Source organism: Symphalangus syndactylus, chromosome 3, assembly GCF_028878055.3.
Source record: "Symphalangus syndactylus isolate Jambi chromosome 3, NHGRI_mSymSyn1-v2.1_pri, whole genome shotgun sequence".
Classification (NCBI taxonomy): Eukaryota; Metazoa; Chordata; class Mammalia; order Primates; family Hylobatidae; genus Symphalangus; species Symphalangus syndactylus.
Window position 1 is genome coordinate 123,811,912 of NC_072425.2, and position 18,817 is coordinate 123,830,728.

At 38.1% G+C, this 18,817-nt stretch overlaps 1 protein-coding gene across 3 annotated transcripts in view; it reads right to left on the reverse strand.

The window, feature by feature from the left end:
• The window catches only part of GUCY1A2 (guanylate cyclase 1 soluble subunit alpha 2), a 365,900-nt gene that overhangs the window by 317,427 nt on the left and 29,656 nt on the right, over positions 1-18,817 (reverse strand). For all 3 annotated transcript variants that reach the window (XM_055272969.2, XM_055272968.2, XM_055272971.2), the window contains exons 2-3: positions 16,296-16,357; positions 8,816-8,937 (exon numbers count right to left, since the gene is read on the reverse strand). In XM_055272969.2, the coding sequence (XP_055128944.1) occupies positions 8,816-8,937; positions 16,296-16,357 (184 nt within the window). The remainder of the gene's footprint in view (positions 1-8,815; positions 8,938-16,295; positions 16,358-18,817) is intronic.

Consider the following 18,817-nt stretch of genomic DNA (forward strand, 5'->3'; position numbering starts at 1 on the left):
TTCACACATAACCATATTAACTTTAAATGTAAGTGGACCAAATGCTCCAATTAAAAGACACAGACTGGCAAATTGCATAAAGAGTCAAGCCCATCAGTGTGCTATATTCAGGAAACCCATCTCACGTGGAGAAACACACAGAGGCTCAAAATAAAAGGATGGAGGAAGATCTACTAAGCAAATGGAAAACAAAAAAAGGCAGGGGTTGCAATCCTACTCTCTGATAAAATAGACTTTAAACCAACAAAGATCAAAAGGACAAAGAAGGCCATTACATAATGGTAAAGAGATCAATTCAACAAGAAGAGCTAACTATCCTAAATATATATGCACCCAATACAGGAGCACCTAGACTCATAAAACAAGTCCTGAGTGACCTACAAAGAGACTTAGACTCCCACACAATAATAAAGGGAGACTTTAACACCCCACTGTCAACATTAGACAGATCAATGAGACAGAAAGTTAACAAGGATACTCAGGAATTGAACTCAGCTCTGCACCAAGCAGACCTAATAAACATCTACAGAACTCTCCACCCCAAATCAACAGAATATACATTTTTTTCAGCACCACACCACACCTATTCCAAAATTGACCACATAGTTGGAAATAAAGCTCTCCTCAGCCAATGTTAAAGAACAGAAATTATAACAAACTGTCTCTCAGACCACAGTACATTCAAACTAGAACTAAGGATTAAGAAACTCACTCAAAACCGCTCAACTACATGGAAACTGAACAACCTGCTCCTGAATGACTATTGGGTACATAACGAAATGAAGGCAGAAATAAAGATGTTCTTTGAAACCAACGAGAACCAAGACACAACATACCAGAATCTCTGGGACACGTTCAAAGCAGTGTCTAGAGGGAAATTTATAGCACTAAATGCCCACAAGAGAAAGCAGGAAAGATCCAAAATGGACACCCTAACATCACAATTAAAAGAACTAGAAAAGCAAGAGCAAACACATTCAAAAGCTAGCAGAAGGCAAGAAATAACTAAAATCAGGGCAGAACTGAGGGAAATAGAGACACAAAACACCCTTCAAAAAATTAATGAATCCAGGAGCTGGTTTTTTGAAACGATCAACAAAATTCATAGACCGCTACCAACACTAATAAAGAAGTGAGAAGAATCAAATAGACACAATAAAAAATGATAAAGGGGATATCACCACTGATCCCACAGAAATACAAACTACCATCAAAAAATACTACAAACACCTCTACACAAATAAACTAGAAAATCTAGAAGAAATGGATAAATTCCTCAACAAATACACCCTCCCAAGACTAAACCAGGAAGAAGCTGAATCTCTAAATAGACCAATAACAGGCTCTGAAATTGTTGCAATAATCAATAGCTTACCAACCAAAAAGAGTCCAGGACCTGATGGATTCACAGCCGAATTCTACCAGAGGTACCAGGAGGAACCGGTACCATTCCTTCTGAAAATATTCCAATCAATAGAAAAAGAGGGAATCCTCCCTAACTCATTTTATGAGGCCAGCATCATCCTGATACCAAAGCCTGGCAGCACAACCAAAAAAGAGAATTTTAGACCAATATCCCTGATGAACATTGATGCAAAAATCCTCAATAAAATACTGGCAAACCGAATCCAGCAGCACATCAAAAAGCTTATCCACCATGATCAAGTGGGCTTCATCCCTGGGAAACAAGGCTGGTTCAACATATGCAAATCAATAAATGTAATCCAGCATATAAACAGAACCAAAGACAAAAACCACATGATTATCTCAATAGATGCAGAAAAGGCCTTTGAGAAAATTCAACAGCCCTTCATGCTAAAAACTCTCAATAAATTAGGTATTGATGGGACATATCTCAAAATAATAAGAGCTATCTCTGACAAACCCACAGCCAATATGATACTGAATGGGCAAAAACTGCAAGCATTCCCTTTGAAAACTGGCACAAGACAGGGATGCCCTCTCTCACCACTCCTATTCCACATAGTGTTGGAAGTTCTGGCCAGGGCAATTAGGCAGGAGAAGGAAATAAAGGGTATTCAATTAGGAAAAGAGGAAGTCAAATTGTCCCTGTTTGCAGATGACATGATTGTATATCTAGAAAACCCCACTGTCTCAGCCCAAAATCTCCTTAAGCTGATAAGCAACTTCAGCAAAGTCTCAGGATACAAAATCAATGTACAAAAATCACAAGCATTCTTATACACCAATAACAGACAGAGAGCCAAATCATGAGTGAACTCCCATTCACAATTGCTTCAAAGAGAATAAAATACCTAGGAATCCAACTTACAAGGGATGTGAAGGACCTCTTCAAGGAGAACTACAAACCACTGCTCAATGAAATAAAAGAGGATACAAACAAATGGAAGAACATTCCATGCTCATGGGTTGGAAGAATCAATATCGTGAAAATGGCCATACTGCCCAAGGTAATTTATAGATTCAATGCCATCCCCATCGAGCTACCAATGACTTTCTTCACAGAATTGGAAAAATCTACTTTAAAGTTCATATAGAACCAAAAAAGAGCCCACATCGCCAAGTCAATCCTAACTCAAAAGAACAAAGCTGGAGGCATCACGCTATTTGACTTCAAACTATACTACAAGGCTACAGTAACCAAAACAGCATGGTACTGGTACCACAACAGAGATATAGATCAATGGAACAGAACAGAGCCCTCAGAAATAATGCCACATATCTACAACTATCTGATCTTTGACAAACCTGACAAAAACAAGAAATAGGGAAAGGATTCCCTATTTAATAAATGGTGCTGGGAAAACTGGCTAGCCATATGTAGAAAGCTGAAACTGGATCCCTTCCTTACACCTTATACAAAAATTAATTCAAGATGGATTAAAGACTTACATGTTAGACCTAAAACCATAAAAACCCTAGAAGAAAACCTAGGCAATACCATTCAGGACATAGGCATGGGCAAGGACTTCATGTCTAAAACACCAAAAGCAATGGCCACAAAAGCCAAAATTGACAAATGGGATCTAATTAAACTAAAGAGCTTCTGCACAGCAAAAGAAACTACCATCAGAGTGAACAGACAACCTAGAGAATGGGAGAAAATTTTCACAACCTACTCATCTGACAAAGGGCTAATATCCAGAATCTACAATGAACTCAAACAAATTTACAAGAAAAAAACAAACAACCCCATCAAAAAGCGGGCAAAGGACATGAACAGACACTTTTCAAAAGAAGACATTTATGCAGCCAAAAAAACACATGCAAAAACGCTCATCATCACTGGCCATCAGAGAAATGCAAATCAAAACCACAATGAGATATCATCTCACACCAGTTAGAATGGCCATCATTCAAAAGTCAGGAAACAACAGGTGCTGGAGAGGATGTGGAGAAATAGGAACACTTTTACACTGTTGGTGGGACTGTAAACTAGTTCAACCATTGTGGAAGTCAGTGTGGAGATTCCTCAGGGATCTAGAACTAGAAATACCATTTGACCCAGCCATCCCATTACTGGGTATATACCCAAAGGACTATAAATCATGCTGCTATAAAGACACGTGCACACGTATGTTTATTGCGGCACTATTCACAATAGCAAAGATTTGGAACCAACCCAAATATCCATCAATGATAGACTGGATTAAGAAAATGTGGCACATATACACCATGCAATACTATGCAGCCATAAAAAAGGATGAGTTCATGTCCTTTGTAGGGACATGGATGAAACTGGAAATCATCATTCTCAGTAAACTATCACAAGGACAAAAAACCAAACAACCGCATGTTCTCACTCATACGTGGGAATTGAACAATGAGAACACATGGACACAGGAAGGGGAACATCACACTCTGGGGACTGTTGTGGGGTGGGGGGAGGTGGGAGGGATAGCATTAGGAGATATACCTAATGCTAAATGACGAGTTAATGGGTGCAGCACACCAACATGGCACATGTATACATATGTAACAAACCTGCACATTGTGCACATGTACCCTAAAACTTAGAGTATAATAATAAAATAAAATAAAATAAAATAAAATGAAATAAAAATAAATAAAAAATAAAAGAAATCAACAACATTAGAAACACAGCCTTTTTGCAGGTTTTGTGCTGGCCTAATGATGTCTAACATATCAGGCCAGGTACGTAGCAAGATCAGCTTGAAATCTGAGCAAAATCCTGGCACAGTGTTTACTATAGCATAGCTATGAAACCATGTTTGTGTTGTGATGGGAAACACCATCACCCTTAGTTTGCTTTTTCAACACCTAAAATCTAAAGAATAATCCTAGTTTCTAAACTGAAATGATCCAAATTGCAATGCAACTGAACTTTCCTCAATACTGACAAGAAGTCTGTCTCATACAAGCAACTATCCCAAGCACATTTGAAAGAGCAATGCACTAAGCAAAATGTGACATCATGATGATTCTAAGAATTCGGAGAACTGGAAAGATGGTGTGTAATTAGCATCAGAGGAGTGATGACACAGTCAACAACTCTGGAAGGCAGCACAAAGTAATGAGAAGAACATGAGGTTTGGAATCAGACTGAAATGAATTTAAATTCTGCCTCTGTGGCTCGTTAACTCTGACCAAAGATATCAACAAGTTAGTTAACCTTGCAAAGTATCAATTTTCTCACCTAAAACAGTAAGCAAACCTCCTGCGTCTGATGCAAACATTATTTGGGGAATACTCAATAATAATAAAAGCAAACATTTATGTTCCATTTGTTTGTTATATACCATGCTGTTCTAAGTATGTACTTGATATAAATTAACTCATTTAATCGTCTTGGCAACTCTAGGAAGTGTGCAATTATATTATCTCCATTTTGCAAATAAGAAATATGAGGTAAGGAAAGATGAAGTAAATCATTCCAGTTCATACAGCTAGTAAGTAGCTGAGATGCATTTTCAACCCAAGTAGTCTTGCTCCAGTCTTGCTCTAAATCACTATGTTATAGTAACATTATTAAGTAATTTCCCCTCCAACTACCTTAATTCCAATTCATTTTAGTAAAATACTGAAAATATTTACTTTTAATGAAAGAGGAAATTGATCAGTTACCAAGTTATAGTAACAAGAACTATATTGGCAGAAGTTATTTATTGCTATTAATCTTAATTCACCAATAAATATGGTAAGTTGTTACTACACTAATTCTCCAAGATAACAAATATGTTAAACATATTCTCATCTACCAAACAAGTATATTATTTAATTATTCCCAGAAAATCTCCAAGTTAGTCTTAACCTAACCTTAAGCTAATTCTTCACAATTTTATGACTAATTAAAAGGCTCCTAAATACACATTACAAATCATGGTGAAACAAAAAAGTATATACAAGTTGACATATAAGCAAAAAATTATTACTTATAAAAAAAACAGAGTTCCATACCAGCTAAAGATTGTGGAATCAGTGGCATCTTATAAATGATTTCACAGTATTTCAGGATCCCTGATACTAAGAAAATATTGTGAGGAATAAGCCCCAAAGGTCATTTCCTCTATCCTCCTTACTAGCCCTCTCCCAACAAAATAATCCCATGATAACATTGCTCCCATTCTGACTTAAATGTGTTACGTTTTTAGAGAAGATAAAGCAACACTCTGACAGAGAGAGACCTTTAAAACAGAGGAAAACATTAATGAATATCTTTTCAGAACTATGCACTTCTTGACTATTTTGAGAGGAAATGCACTTAGCAAGGGCAGTATAAAACTATACTTTGAGCAATACTTAGCAAATAACTGACGCTTCCTAAACCTGCAAGTCTTTATATGCTGTAACTCATCAGTAAATGAATTAACCTAGAGCTCTCATTTGTATTTGTTCTCTAAACTACTGTGGGAAGTCTTTTTCCTACAACCCAACTCCTCCATCTTGTACCTCCTTAAAGCTCTACAACAACTGAAACACCCACAACACCCTTAATAGTATTAGAACTTGTTAAAACTGAAATAGTCATAACTTCATTTATATTTAACTTGTTATGACAAAGGAGACTATGCAATTTATCATCCTTCTCCCTTAACTCTCCTACTCACTTTGTCTCCCTGCCTACAACACTATGTAAACCCAAGCCATAAGAACAAGTAGCAACATTTCAGCAGAAAACATGGTACACATGCTTTAATACATGCTTCATCATACCATTCAACCATTACAATTTCCAAGAAAATACTAAATGTTGCCTCATAGAGCATAAACACATTTCTACTATTTAATTTGAGCTAAAAATAGGCTTTGCAGATTAGGGCTAGAAGAGATTTTCTATTTTTTGGACAACTAAAATTAGATCATTTTGGTATGCAAAAGACATTACGTACCAAATAAAGCAATAAATTTAACTCTAAAGTCCTCCAGCAGGGAGGGCACTGTCTACTATCTTTCTTGCATGGCCACAGTTTCAAGGGCCCAGCCTCCATTATCACAGCAATTGCCAAAGCACCAAAATGTGGTGAAGAGATGGCAAGAAACAGACCATAATCAACATCTGTAATTTGTAAATGATGAGACAGAAGATAGAAACAACCAGTTTCTAAGCCAACAAAAGGGAAACAGACAGCAAACATTTTGATATCTGGAAGCAGTTCTTTCCCATTACTCCAGAGGCATGAAACACCCTGTAGGGCACAACATGCGCTCCCAGGGAGTCCCACGGAAGAGGCGAGAGAACAAATGAGTAACAGAGGCATAACAGGTCTTCTCCAACTCACTTTCTCCCTCTCCTCACATCCTCATTTTTATTCCATGCCACCCTCTAAATGCAAATTTCAACCTGAAGAGCCAGTAAATGACCAAAATTTCTAGAGGAGTTGTTTATACTAAGTAGGTAGAAATGCTCATTTTGGAAGGAGAAAAATTGCTACTATGATCATATTTTGTGATCTATGACTTCAAGTCTTTTTTGATGATGAAGTATAAATAATATACAAATAAGTGAATAAACCAACACATTTCCAGACTCTAATACAACCCTGTAATAGGTTAAGAAGGTAAAAGAAATATATGTTTGCCAATCTCAGTCCACCAATATTCTAATCACACTCCCCAAAGGTGATAAATCCAACATCTTAGGGCAATCTTCGAAGGGTAACTAAGCTGTGCTGGGCCACCAGTGTCCCCTGGTGGTCACCATTTCAAATTGTTTGACCCAGGGTTTCTTTCCGTGGAAATTCTGCACATTCATTTACAAGCCACAGTCCAACTGCCTTTAGCACCCCAATATAATCATTATCTTTGAACACCTCCTATTCCCTCTAACTCAGTGATTCTAAAAATAGGGAGCATAAAGAAGAAAGATGTGAGGGTCAGGAAAATGTTTAGAAACTGGATAAGAAGCAACTTCTCAAAATATTAAACATCCCTTCACTGAGATTCTGATACATCCCTTTTAGTGTGACATCATCACCCCACCCCTTGAAATCACAATGCATTAAGAGAAATAGATGTCACTGAAAGGAGAGTCCTTGAAAATATAAAATCAGAAAACTTTAAACAGCTCTTAGGTAATGTCTCTTTTAATCTTATCCCTTATTTTCTCCAGTCATAAGATTTACTTGGGTATTGTGACATCCCTGCAGTTGTTCTAAGATTAAGGTGATGAATCTCTGGCCTCCTTTTCACTACCCATCACTGTCCTGCATGCTGTTATAGACAAACCACTAACATCTATATACATCCCCTCACAAAAGGTATACATTTTCTTGTTATACAATTTTGTGTTTACAAAAGTTACCTAGGATGAAAATGTAGCCAACCAGCAGCTGGATTCCCGGCTTGAATGTAAAAGAAATCTACCTCTAGAAGTCTGACATGTTTAAAAAATCTGACAGACTCTTGGGTTGGGGTGACCTGGAAACTGTTTGTAGGAAAAACTCAGATGTCTCCAGGGAAAATACTTTAAAGGAAAGGAAGGAACATGCAAATTGGTTTGCCCTATTGTCCACCACCTGACCCCAAAAGAGATTCTGCATTCTGTGTAGAGTCGCTCACTAAGATTTGTTATTCCCCACTAGCACCCTCCAGCACCCCATGGGTCATAAAGAAAAAAGAATTCCAAAAAGAACTTAAAGAGAAATTCCTCACTAGAAACATCTGTAAGACATTAGGAAAAAAATATTTCTTTTAGAATACTTTGCATGGAATACAATGTAGCTCTCACACACCAAGAACGTCAGGTAGTATGGCAGTACAGCTCAGTTATGGTAGCTTACGGCTGTATAATTGGCTGCAATCTACAACAGTACCTTTTAGCCATGTTAGAGCATCCAAAAACAGCCCCTCTGTCATAAGTACAAATATATTTAAGATGGACACTCCCCCAACCCCAAGTAGGGCACAGACACCTCAGTAGATGACCTGCTTCACTGACAAGGCCACAGAAAGGAACGTTGGATCGTACGGTGTTAAGAGTACCTGTGGGCCACCCTTCTGCCCCAACCAGGACCTCCCAGAAATAATAGAGTATGAATGAGAGGAAAAAAAGATCCTACAACTTTAGCTGAGAATAAGGGCCAAAGAAATATGGATTATACAAAGCTAATACTATTCACATGTGAATATTTGAAATTGTTTCCCTGGAATTTAAGTATTTTTGTTTTGATGTTTTTCCATCTCTAAGTAAGTGTCATGCAAGCAATTTCCACTCAAACATCTTCAGGAGAGTTAACACCCATCACTTCACAAGGTCTGGGTCTCAACTTGCCATATTCTCCACATCTCTCTTTGGTAGAACATGAAACCTTTCCACCTCGACTTTCCCTCTCTTTCATTCTCTCTCAACCATATAAATATATAGTTCATATACCGAGTATATTAGCAGTACACTGAAGAATTCCTGAGACATCTTCAATTTCTTCTTTGTTGGAGTGGTCTGCATAGGAGCATCTGTTAGAGATATTGTGGAAATTCTTTTCTGCATCCCTGTAACTAAGAAGAAAACAAAATTAGCATAAGGAGAAATTTTTGAAAGCATCTGCGAATGCAACTCATATACACACACACAAGCACACACAGTCTATGCTTTCATCATAATCACATTTTAAAATAAGTGAAGCTTTGAGACATAATTCTGGCATAACCCACCATTCACATCAGCATTTGCAGTGTAGACCTGGAACTGGGGGCAACTCTTAACAAGAAAGCTATATGTGAAAAAAATTGAGGAGAACAAAAAATATATCAGCTTTGTATAGCTAATGTATCACTCTGTGAGCACTTCATCAAGGCTAGTGATCTGTTTCTATAAGGAAGCTGCGTAGAAAAGGAAAAGTTAACAATGTTAATTTGGTGTCCTGGCATTCAATGGTGTTGAAAGTAAACACACCATAACTTTTGTCACAGTCAAGAAGACAGCAGCATAGGCCGGGTGTGGTGGCTCACGCCTGTAATCCCAGCACTTTGGGAGGCCCAGGCGGGCAGCATGAGTTCAGGAGATTGAGACCATCCTGGCTAACACGGCGAAACCCCATCTCTACCAAAAATACAAAAAATTAGCCAGGCGTGGTGGCAGGTGCCTGTAGTCCCAGCTACTCAGGAGGCTGAGGCAGAAGAATAGCATGAACCCGGGAGGCGGAGCTTGCAGTGAGCCAAGATTGCGCCACTGCACTCCAGCCTGGGTGACAGAGTGAGACTCTATCTCAAAAAAAAAAAAAAAAAAAAAAAAAAAAAAGAAAGAAAGAAAAAGAAGAAGATAGCAGTATGGTGTATAAATAACATACACCAGGCAGAATTTGAGTCACGGTCTTACCATTTTCTATCTGTGAGATCTTGAGCAAGTAACCCAATCTCTGTTAGTCTAACTTTCCTGTCTCATAAAATGGAGGTACCTCCTAGAGTTCTTGTGAGGACTAAATAACACAATGCCTGTAACTGGATATTGGCTGGGACTTTTTGAGTTGCCTCTGAATGACAGCTAAGACAAAAAAGCTGAGGACATTAAAGGCCAAATCCTCCCACATTCCAAAGGGGTAGCCAAGAAGACCAGAGCTCTTCTTCAGGACTTAAGACGAGACTAAATAGCCACTGCCCCTGTCACTCTACCACCAGCTTACAGAACCAAAGGAACAGAAAGACTTCAAATTAAAATTTTCAGAAGAGTGAGGAGTTGGCCTAGGAAGAGAGTGCTATGGTACTTTTCCCCCTCACCTCCTAGAAAAGGAGAAAAGGGGAGTGTTCCCTGCAGAAGTCCAGTTGGTGAGGGGAGTCCACAGCTAGTAGAGATTGGGGATTACCCATCTCATTCCCCAGTGAATGTCTGCAGAGGCAGTGGATTTCCTGATCATACTCCCCTGTCTGACTGATAAGAGGAAAAAGACTCTGGAGAAAGTTATTGACAAGGAAAAGAAATAGAGCAAAATTGGGAGCAACCTAAAGGCCCACCATTTGGCAGGGCAAATATGTGAGTTTCCCATGGGTTAGGGAAGAGAGAGGCAAGCTTGACTTGTCTGGTTGTCACGGTGCTCTTCCAATCTAGAGGCTGCCAGCCAGGGACAGGGCTCCCACTAGCAAGACCACAAGAGTGAAGTCCTTAGATGCAGGAGCTGGGGCATCCGAAACAGTCAGGGCAGAACTCATACATGCACTCCAGTTGAGGGCATGACAGCCAAGAGAGGACTGCTACAACCCCAGTGAAATTTTCCATTTTCCATTTCATTCCTGCTTCACCCAATACATCAGAAGAGAAAGGGACACAGAAAGGAATGGCCTGGAGAAGAGGAGTGAAAACCCACATCATACATTCTGTCCTGCATTACAAGTCTCTTAGGCCAAGGCCTGACCCAGACAGAGAAAGGAACATTAGAGTCAGACTGGATATCAGAGTAAAGATTTAAATTGGTCTAGAGTGAACTTCATAATTCTTGGAAATACTTAGAAAACAGAGCAATCTGTCTAACCTAATATTGAAGGGGATGTATCCTAGCATGCTTGATGTGAGTGGAGGGAAAAATAAAAAGGTTTCATGTTTGTACACCTCATTGAGATCAGACTCCAATAAACCAGTTAGGCAAAATGCTTACTACAGTTTCCAGAATGCAGGAGTCACTCAAGAGGTGGAACAGGGAGCACAGATGTTAAACACATCGACAATCACAGGGTTATTTTTAATTCAACCTCCACCATTTTTATCAGAATGACCTTAAAAAAGTATTTTTTTCTCTCAGCCTCAATTTCTTCATCTGTAAAATGTGCTTAATACAGTACTCTTATGCAATATTTTTAGGATTAAATAAAAGATGGAAAGTGCCCAGCATATCTCCTCAAACACAGTAAGCAATCAATAGATATTAGCTTTTGTCTAATTTGTTTATGTTCAAAGATAGTTTTTTTCTATGTAAATATATGAAAAAGAAGCTAGATCATTTTTAGATTAAAATAAGCCACAAAATCTGATCATGAAAGCTTAAGTAATATCCTTGAAGTTTGTTTCCCAGAATAATCAGAATTCACCCACTATTAATTTCACTCTGAAATTCTACTGAAATTACTCTGGCTTAAGTTCTCCTCAATTGTCAAAAAAAAAAAGAGAACAGAAGGTTGGCTGTATAAAACAAACATAGGGCCCACATTAATAATTGGAGCAATACAATTTAATTTTAGATGACTATAAGAATTGGTGTCCCAGACTAATATGAGTTTGGCAACAGTCCTACCCATGATATTAACACAACAATGCTTATTCTGGCACACACACAAAAAAGATAAAATTACTGGCATGGTTCTGAATACGTATTTCTTTATTGTTTAAAATATATAGTGAGTGAACACTATATCTCAGAAAGATTATCATATCTCTCATAGTAGTTTACTGAAGAAAACTGTGCTTCGTCTACCCTGCCATGGCAATCCATTTTTGTGAGCCATAGACCAGTAGGAGTCATGTGGTAGAAATATGAGTGAGAGCAGTTGGGTAAAGCCCTCTAGAGACAGAAATTTCAGTCAAAAAAAAAAAATCAACGAAAAAGATGTTCTCTGTAAGAGGAAAACTGTAGCTAGAACACGAACTGGGCATGTTCAGCTCCGGATGCTAAACTACAGATTCTAAACTTTAAAAGGCCCAAGAAAGACAGGAAAAGGTTGCAGCAGGAGGATAAACTGAAGACAGTCAACAAAAGCTGAATTGCAAAAGAGTCATTTACTAACAGTAGTAACAATAATTCAATTCATTTATTGATTATCTTTGTGTACCAGGTACTATGTTAACTACTTTATGTGATTATATGACTTCATACATTATTATCATTCAGATTTTATTTAAACTTCACTACAACCCTGTTATTATTCCCATTTTTAAAATGAGAAAACTGAGGCTCAGGGATTTTAAGTAACCTTTCCAAGATTATTCATAGCAAAACCTGACTTTATGTCTAGTAAGTCTCATATGTCTACTTACAAAACACAATCTTTCCACAACATACAAAGAGAAGAAAGGGCACAATGGCAAGAATTGTATCAGAAAAAAAGTACCATTATAAACAGACATTCCTCTATCCTCAGTTTCTTTTAATTTCTAAAGTGAATCCTGCCCGTCTCCTACTGACTTCTTCTGCTTCTCACTGATCTTTCCACCCCACACCACCCAGAAAGTTAGTCCACTCCCTAGAAGTTTGAGTTAAAGAGCAACTAACATGAAGATGCACATTCAATGCCCCCTTACTCATTCTAGGTGGAGGAAAAACAGTGCTATGGGAACAAGAAGCTCTCCAAGTGAGCATGAATATGTAGAGTTTATATAGTAATCAAAATTTTCCACAAAGTCAACCTGACACGATTGGAGTTTGAGGTAGGTGATGGAAAGATACTTTAGACAGGGTGATCAGGGCAGGCTTTCCTGTAGAGAAGACATTTGAACAGAGACCTATATGTATATAAAGAATAAGCCATGCAAACATCTGGGGAAAGAGCATTACATAAAAATGAAATGATACATACAAAGGCCCTGAAGCTAAGGTTGGTAAGTTGAGAAACCAACAGAAGGTTGAAATGAAGTGAAAAAAAGGGAAGTGAAAAGGGATGAAATTACAGAGGTAGGCAGAAGCCAGATCACAGAAAGAATTTAGACTTTATTCTACCATAATAAGCCATTATATAGTTTAAAGCAGGGGGTTCAAAGTGTGATCCCTGGACAAGCAGCATCAGCATTACCTGGGAACTTGTCAGAAATGCCAGTTTCTTGAGCCCTATCTGAACCTACAAAATCAGAACTTCTGGGAGCAGGGCCCAGTAATACGTGTTTTAACAAGGCTGGCAGGTGATTCTGATGCACATTAACATTTGAGAACCATTGGTTTCACGTAAGAAGGTGGCATGATCTAGTTTTTTAATCGCTTTGCTGTGGTGGAAATACATATTGGAGGACAAAAGTAGAAACCAGAAAATTAGACCAGAATGTCTTGGTGAGAGATGATGACGATAGTGGAGATGAAGAGAAGATTTATCACATTGCATGAATAAATTATTTTAGCACTCATCTCCCCAACTTGAATGATCTCTATGAATAAATAAATGAACAAGTGAATGGATAAATTAAGGAACAGAATAATGTTTAAAGATAAAGTGGATAAGGTACAGAGAGGCTATCTTACTCCCTAACAGGAAGCCCCATCAGCTACTCCCTCCCAGTCCTTCTGTCTGTGACCCTCCGGAACAGCTGCTCTCTGCGTTGAAGTCTCAGTCTTGGCAGACAAAAAAAGCCTCAGAGAGTTTCTATGGGCAACCAGTATAAGAATCCAAGGAGCAGAACTGTACAATCCTAGAGCTCTGATAAACAAAACAGATTAAGGGCAGAGTTTTCAAGGAAAGGAAAAGAAGGTTAGTGGTTGAAGGATAATTAAATTAAAAAGAGAAGGGCTAGCTCATACTCTGTTACCTGTTCTGCTTCAACACCTCAACATAAAGTATTTAAATGCTGAGTTATTTCAAGACAGCTTTAAGCAAGCCCCATTTCAGAGATTAGGAAAAGCATCTCCTTCCCACCCTCACCTGCCGAAAAATAACTAAAATTATGCTTGTCAGCACTTATTCTCAATTCTCAATACAGGGATTCCGAAGTCCCTTTAAGAAACACACTCTTTTTCACAATTAGAGATAGAAAGCCTTAAATTGTACTTTCTTAAGAGGAACAACATACAGTTGTAAACACTTTTTAGTTCACGGGTGAGTGATATTAGCTGCTCTGCTTTTTTGATTGTGAAAAGAGAAATAAAAAGTAGAAAGATGGAGAATAAAAGGCAAAAGAGGAAGTTGGACAGGAAAGTCATCAATGAGAAAAAAGGCAAGAAAGGGGAATACTGTCAAGAAAGGCAAACGTGACAAAATTGCTGCCAACAAGCCCCCTTTGTCTTCATCAGCGTGAATGCAAATAAAGTCAGTGAGCAAAGGTACTTCAAGTCCAAGAAATCAGCCAACACCCAAGCAAAAATATGCTAATAGGCCTATTTGAATCATGCCAGACATCAAGACCCCTCTTTATAGAGGAGTCAAACTCTCTGTTTTCTTTATACTGTGTATGCAATAAACAGAACTAGGAAAAGACCATTCATCCAATAGACAAAGAAGCACCACAGACCATGTCTACATAGGTAGAAGGGGAGGGCTGAGGCAGCCAGCTGGATAAAAGGGAACTCCCTCCATTCTATCAATGGAGAAAAAAATTTTCTGATTATAGCAATATAGTTTGGTTATCTATTTTGATCACATTATAAGAGTCCCACTCCAATTTGCCTTGAAGGTATACTTTAGTTCAAAAATGAGACTATTTCATCAGTTATTTTATTTCAAAAGAGAAAGAGCATTCATAATCCCAGAAAATTAGGCTTTGATGATGGATATTGTCATAAAAATATTAATAATAACAATAAACATAAGAGCAAACAGGTATGTAGTGCTCACCACATACAAGGAACTATTTTAAGTATACTAACTAATTTAATCCAAACACCATACTTTGAAAGCAGCAAATTCAATGAGAGTGATTAAGTTTTATTTTAGGATATGTGGAGAAAGATTAATTTGACATTCTTTATCTCCATTAGGATAAACCATTTAAAATCACTAGTGGCCTCAAACTAAAAGCCATCTCTTGAGTTTAAATAATATGTTTTTCCTAGAACTACACTCTTGAGGATTAGTATGACAAAGTTTCAAAGCAATTCCCTTTGAAATGACAATTAACATAATCATCAAGCACTTAAAGTATATGGCATTGTACTAGGTACTGAGATTATTTTTCCATTAAGATTTCTTCCCTTCTGTTCTGTGGAAAAAAAATCACACTATACCCTAATAGCCAAAATTATGTTCTTGATCCCTATGGCAATGACTATTAGCCATAAATGTTAAATGATCCTGAGAGCAGTTCAAGAAGTACCACAGTTTGAATCTTGACTTCTCAAAAGTTCTTAAAATCTTACAAAGATAAATCACTGTACCATATAAAGAATACTAACAAGTATTCTTATTCTTAATTTACCTAACAAGGTAAATTAAAAATATACATTGCCTCTAATGTCAATAAATTAATCTAAAAGCTAGATTGCATGAGTAAGTAAATTTAGGCTTTCATATTTGCCAGTTGCTTTCTGCCATAGCCAATTAGAGGTGTACCTCATACTCTTTTGGAGTTCTCTGTTTACAAAATGCTTTCATAGAAATTACCTCATTTAATCATTACATCTAATCCTTGATTTAGTTATTATTATCATCACATTTTAAAAAAGAGATAAAGTTACTTAGTAAAAGATCTATGTGCTAATGAGGCCTTGAAGTCCTGTCTTTTGACATCAAGTCTTCTTACTTTACACCACGTCACAACCACCTCAAGAAACAGGCGATAATAAAGAAAAATATGTAGCACGTGACTCTAAGTAAACTAATTCCTCTCACTGAACTGTGTTAAGGCTGTAGTGATTCTTATCAAACTCTACTTAAGGATTCTAAAATCCCATTCAAAGCATCTGGGTTGGTACCAATGAAGCTTACCACATTAGTAAGGCATAATTATATGATTCAACATCGGAATAAAAGAGTAAGAACATGAGAAGACTGAGGAAAAAAAAAGGAAAAGCAATACCAGAAAGTAATTTCATTTAAAAGAATGAAGCACAAATAAGCCAAAAGAAATCACTCCAAGGGACCTCCCCCAATAAGCCTTCACCCCCGACACTGAGAACATAGCCACTATAAAATAAGGTTGACCTGGGTAGCAGAAAATCACATACTCAACAGCTATGTTTGAGTAATTACGTTTAATTTGCCCCCAATAATAACCAAAATCAATTTTTACTTACCCAATAACTTGATGTTCATAATACTGCAGTGTCCTCTTGAGAGTTTGCTGTATCGTCTGAGGCTACAGAATAATAATAATAATAAAAACATATTATCAGCAAATCAGTACCATTCCCACTGTGAGTATCGTAGGCAGACAGGTGAAGCTTCTGATTTATCTCTTGAGAGTTTTCCTTCTACAATATTAACCCATTTTGCATCATGCCGTGTATTTTCCCCACAGGAACTAATATGAGGCATTCAGCAATTACCCAGAACTTCCCAATTTCAATTATGATAGTATTTCCTAGGAATGTGTTCTTCAATTCTTTTGTACCAGCTATTAAGTTCAATAAAATACTCATTGGCTGCCTACAATAAACCCAGGCCTTGGGGGTAGCAGGGAGGGTGCCCTGCAGAAACATGAGTCACGGTTTTTCCTTTCCAGCATATGTAATCTGCATGAGGTAATGACCAACTGAAATGAAATGGCACGTCTTCATATTTTCCTCTACATTTTAACAAGGTTTTCAAGGATGGTCTAGCAAGCAGTGATAAATTGAGTTAAAAGAGTCAACTTTATAATAAGAGATATTTTTAAACTTAAATGATCTTTTTTTTTTCCCGTTCTTTGAGAGACTAACAAAAAGGCAGAGTAGGATGGGAAGCAGGTGATCCAGGGCCCCACAGCCACAACTGTCACAGCAGTCAGCCTGACTTCTCCATGTCCCAAGAGAATTCAAGCAAAGGTTCTTTCTGGAGCATACTGGATGGGCCACAAGTGCTTCAGGCAAAAAATGGGGTCTGCAACAAATATCTAAGCAGCTCATGACCACATTTCATAATCTCTTCTCCACGATGGCTCAAGACAGAGGATCTTAATCCCAGATCAAGAAATTAAGCAACAGAGACTGAACTAAGTTTCAGACTTAGAGAGCCATGAATGCGACACCAAGATCCTAGAACCTAGATTTTATTAGGAAGTTATGATAAGAAGAACCAAGTTCTCAGTAGCAAGAGAGAGAATGTTTTAAATAACAAAAACCTGTAGTCAATTAAGCAGAAAAAAGCACTCAAGGCCTCATCAAAACATTGATCCATTACAGCCGAGGATGAATTCTTGGGGAATGCGAATGTAATATAAACTCTTCAAGATGCAAGGCAGCATGGTAGCCTTCTACCTCTAAAAAGGTAATCTGCAGAAAAGGTCTAGCACAGTGCTGATACCTAAGAAGTAGTTAATAAGTATATCAATTTCCAACTGCTAATCCTTCAAAGTGGCTGTCTTAAAAATATATCGTCTAAAGGAGACCCCAGGAGCTGGGCACTCTGGCTCACGCCTGTAATCCCAGCACTTTGGGAGGCCGAGGCATGTGGATCACTTGAGGTCAAGAGTTCAAGACCATCCTTGCCAAATTGGTGAAACCCCGTCTCTACTAAAAGTAGCAAAAATTAGGCGAGCATGGTGGTACATGCCTGTAGTCCCAGCTGCCTGGGAGGCTGAGGCATGAGAATTGCTTGAACCCAGGAGGCAGAGGTTGCAGTGAGCCAAGATCACCCCACTGCACTCCATTCTGGGTGACTGAGTGAGACTCTGCCTCAAAAAAAAAAAAAAAAAAAAGGAGACCCCAGAGGTCTATGTCAAATCTCACTTAGACCCACTCCATGTCCACCTCTTTATAAAAACATCCAAGACAGATGTAACACTCCCCCAACACTCTTCGAATCTTTAACATCCTCCTTGGTAGGCAATGGTTAAAGTTAGAGGAAAATGAGCTTAAATTGAATCAAGGGCATCTACTGAGATCTACTCTACATTACCATGTAGGAGAACCCTTTCACCACACAAATCTAAGGCCTCAGACACCTACTGCACATTAGTCAAACCAATTCACAAATTAATTTTAGGAGGAATCAGCTTCCAAGTGTTCAAAGGAGAGGTACAGAGCAACTTCTTTCAGCAGCTGCTTTTCATTTATACCAGGCCTCAGACTGGCACAAATGTTTCTACTCATCCAAACAGACTCAAAGCAGAGTAAATGGTATGCACCTAGGAAAGAAAAATCATTCCTGAATGAAGAGGCAATGGAATGGTTGAGAAATCTAAAGAGAATGAATCAGACATAGGGATCCTAGTGCACACACAAAGCATGCTTTAACAACCTAATCCATGACCAATCTAAATCCTATCATTATCAGTCACTAGCTCAGTACCCCTTGGATCTGGGCCTCTTGCACTGGCTTGGCAGTTCCTGAGCTAAGATAACTTTCCCCTTGGCAACAAACTGAAAAAGCAGTGGATATCCACAGAGGGATGATCCTTCTAATAACCTCTGGTCACAAAACATGGAACAGAAAGCAGGAACTAGAGTGTACAGTGCCAGTTAAGAACAGAATGACCTCATTTGTACAAAAGGACATTTTTTTTCTGTACCAGGAATTTCCCAGTCATTAAAAAGCACATATTTGTGAAAGGAGTTAAGCCTTTCAAAGATCTAGCTTTTTTCTTGTGTGAAGCAATTACTTCCACTCCCAGCAGGAG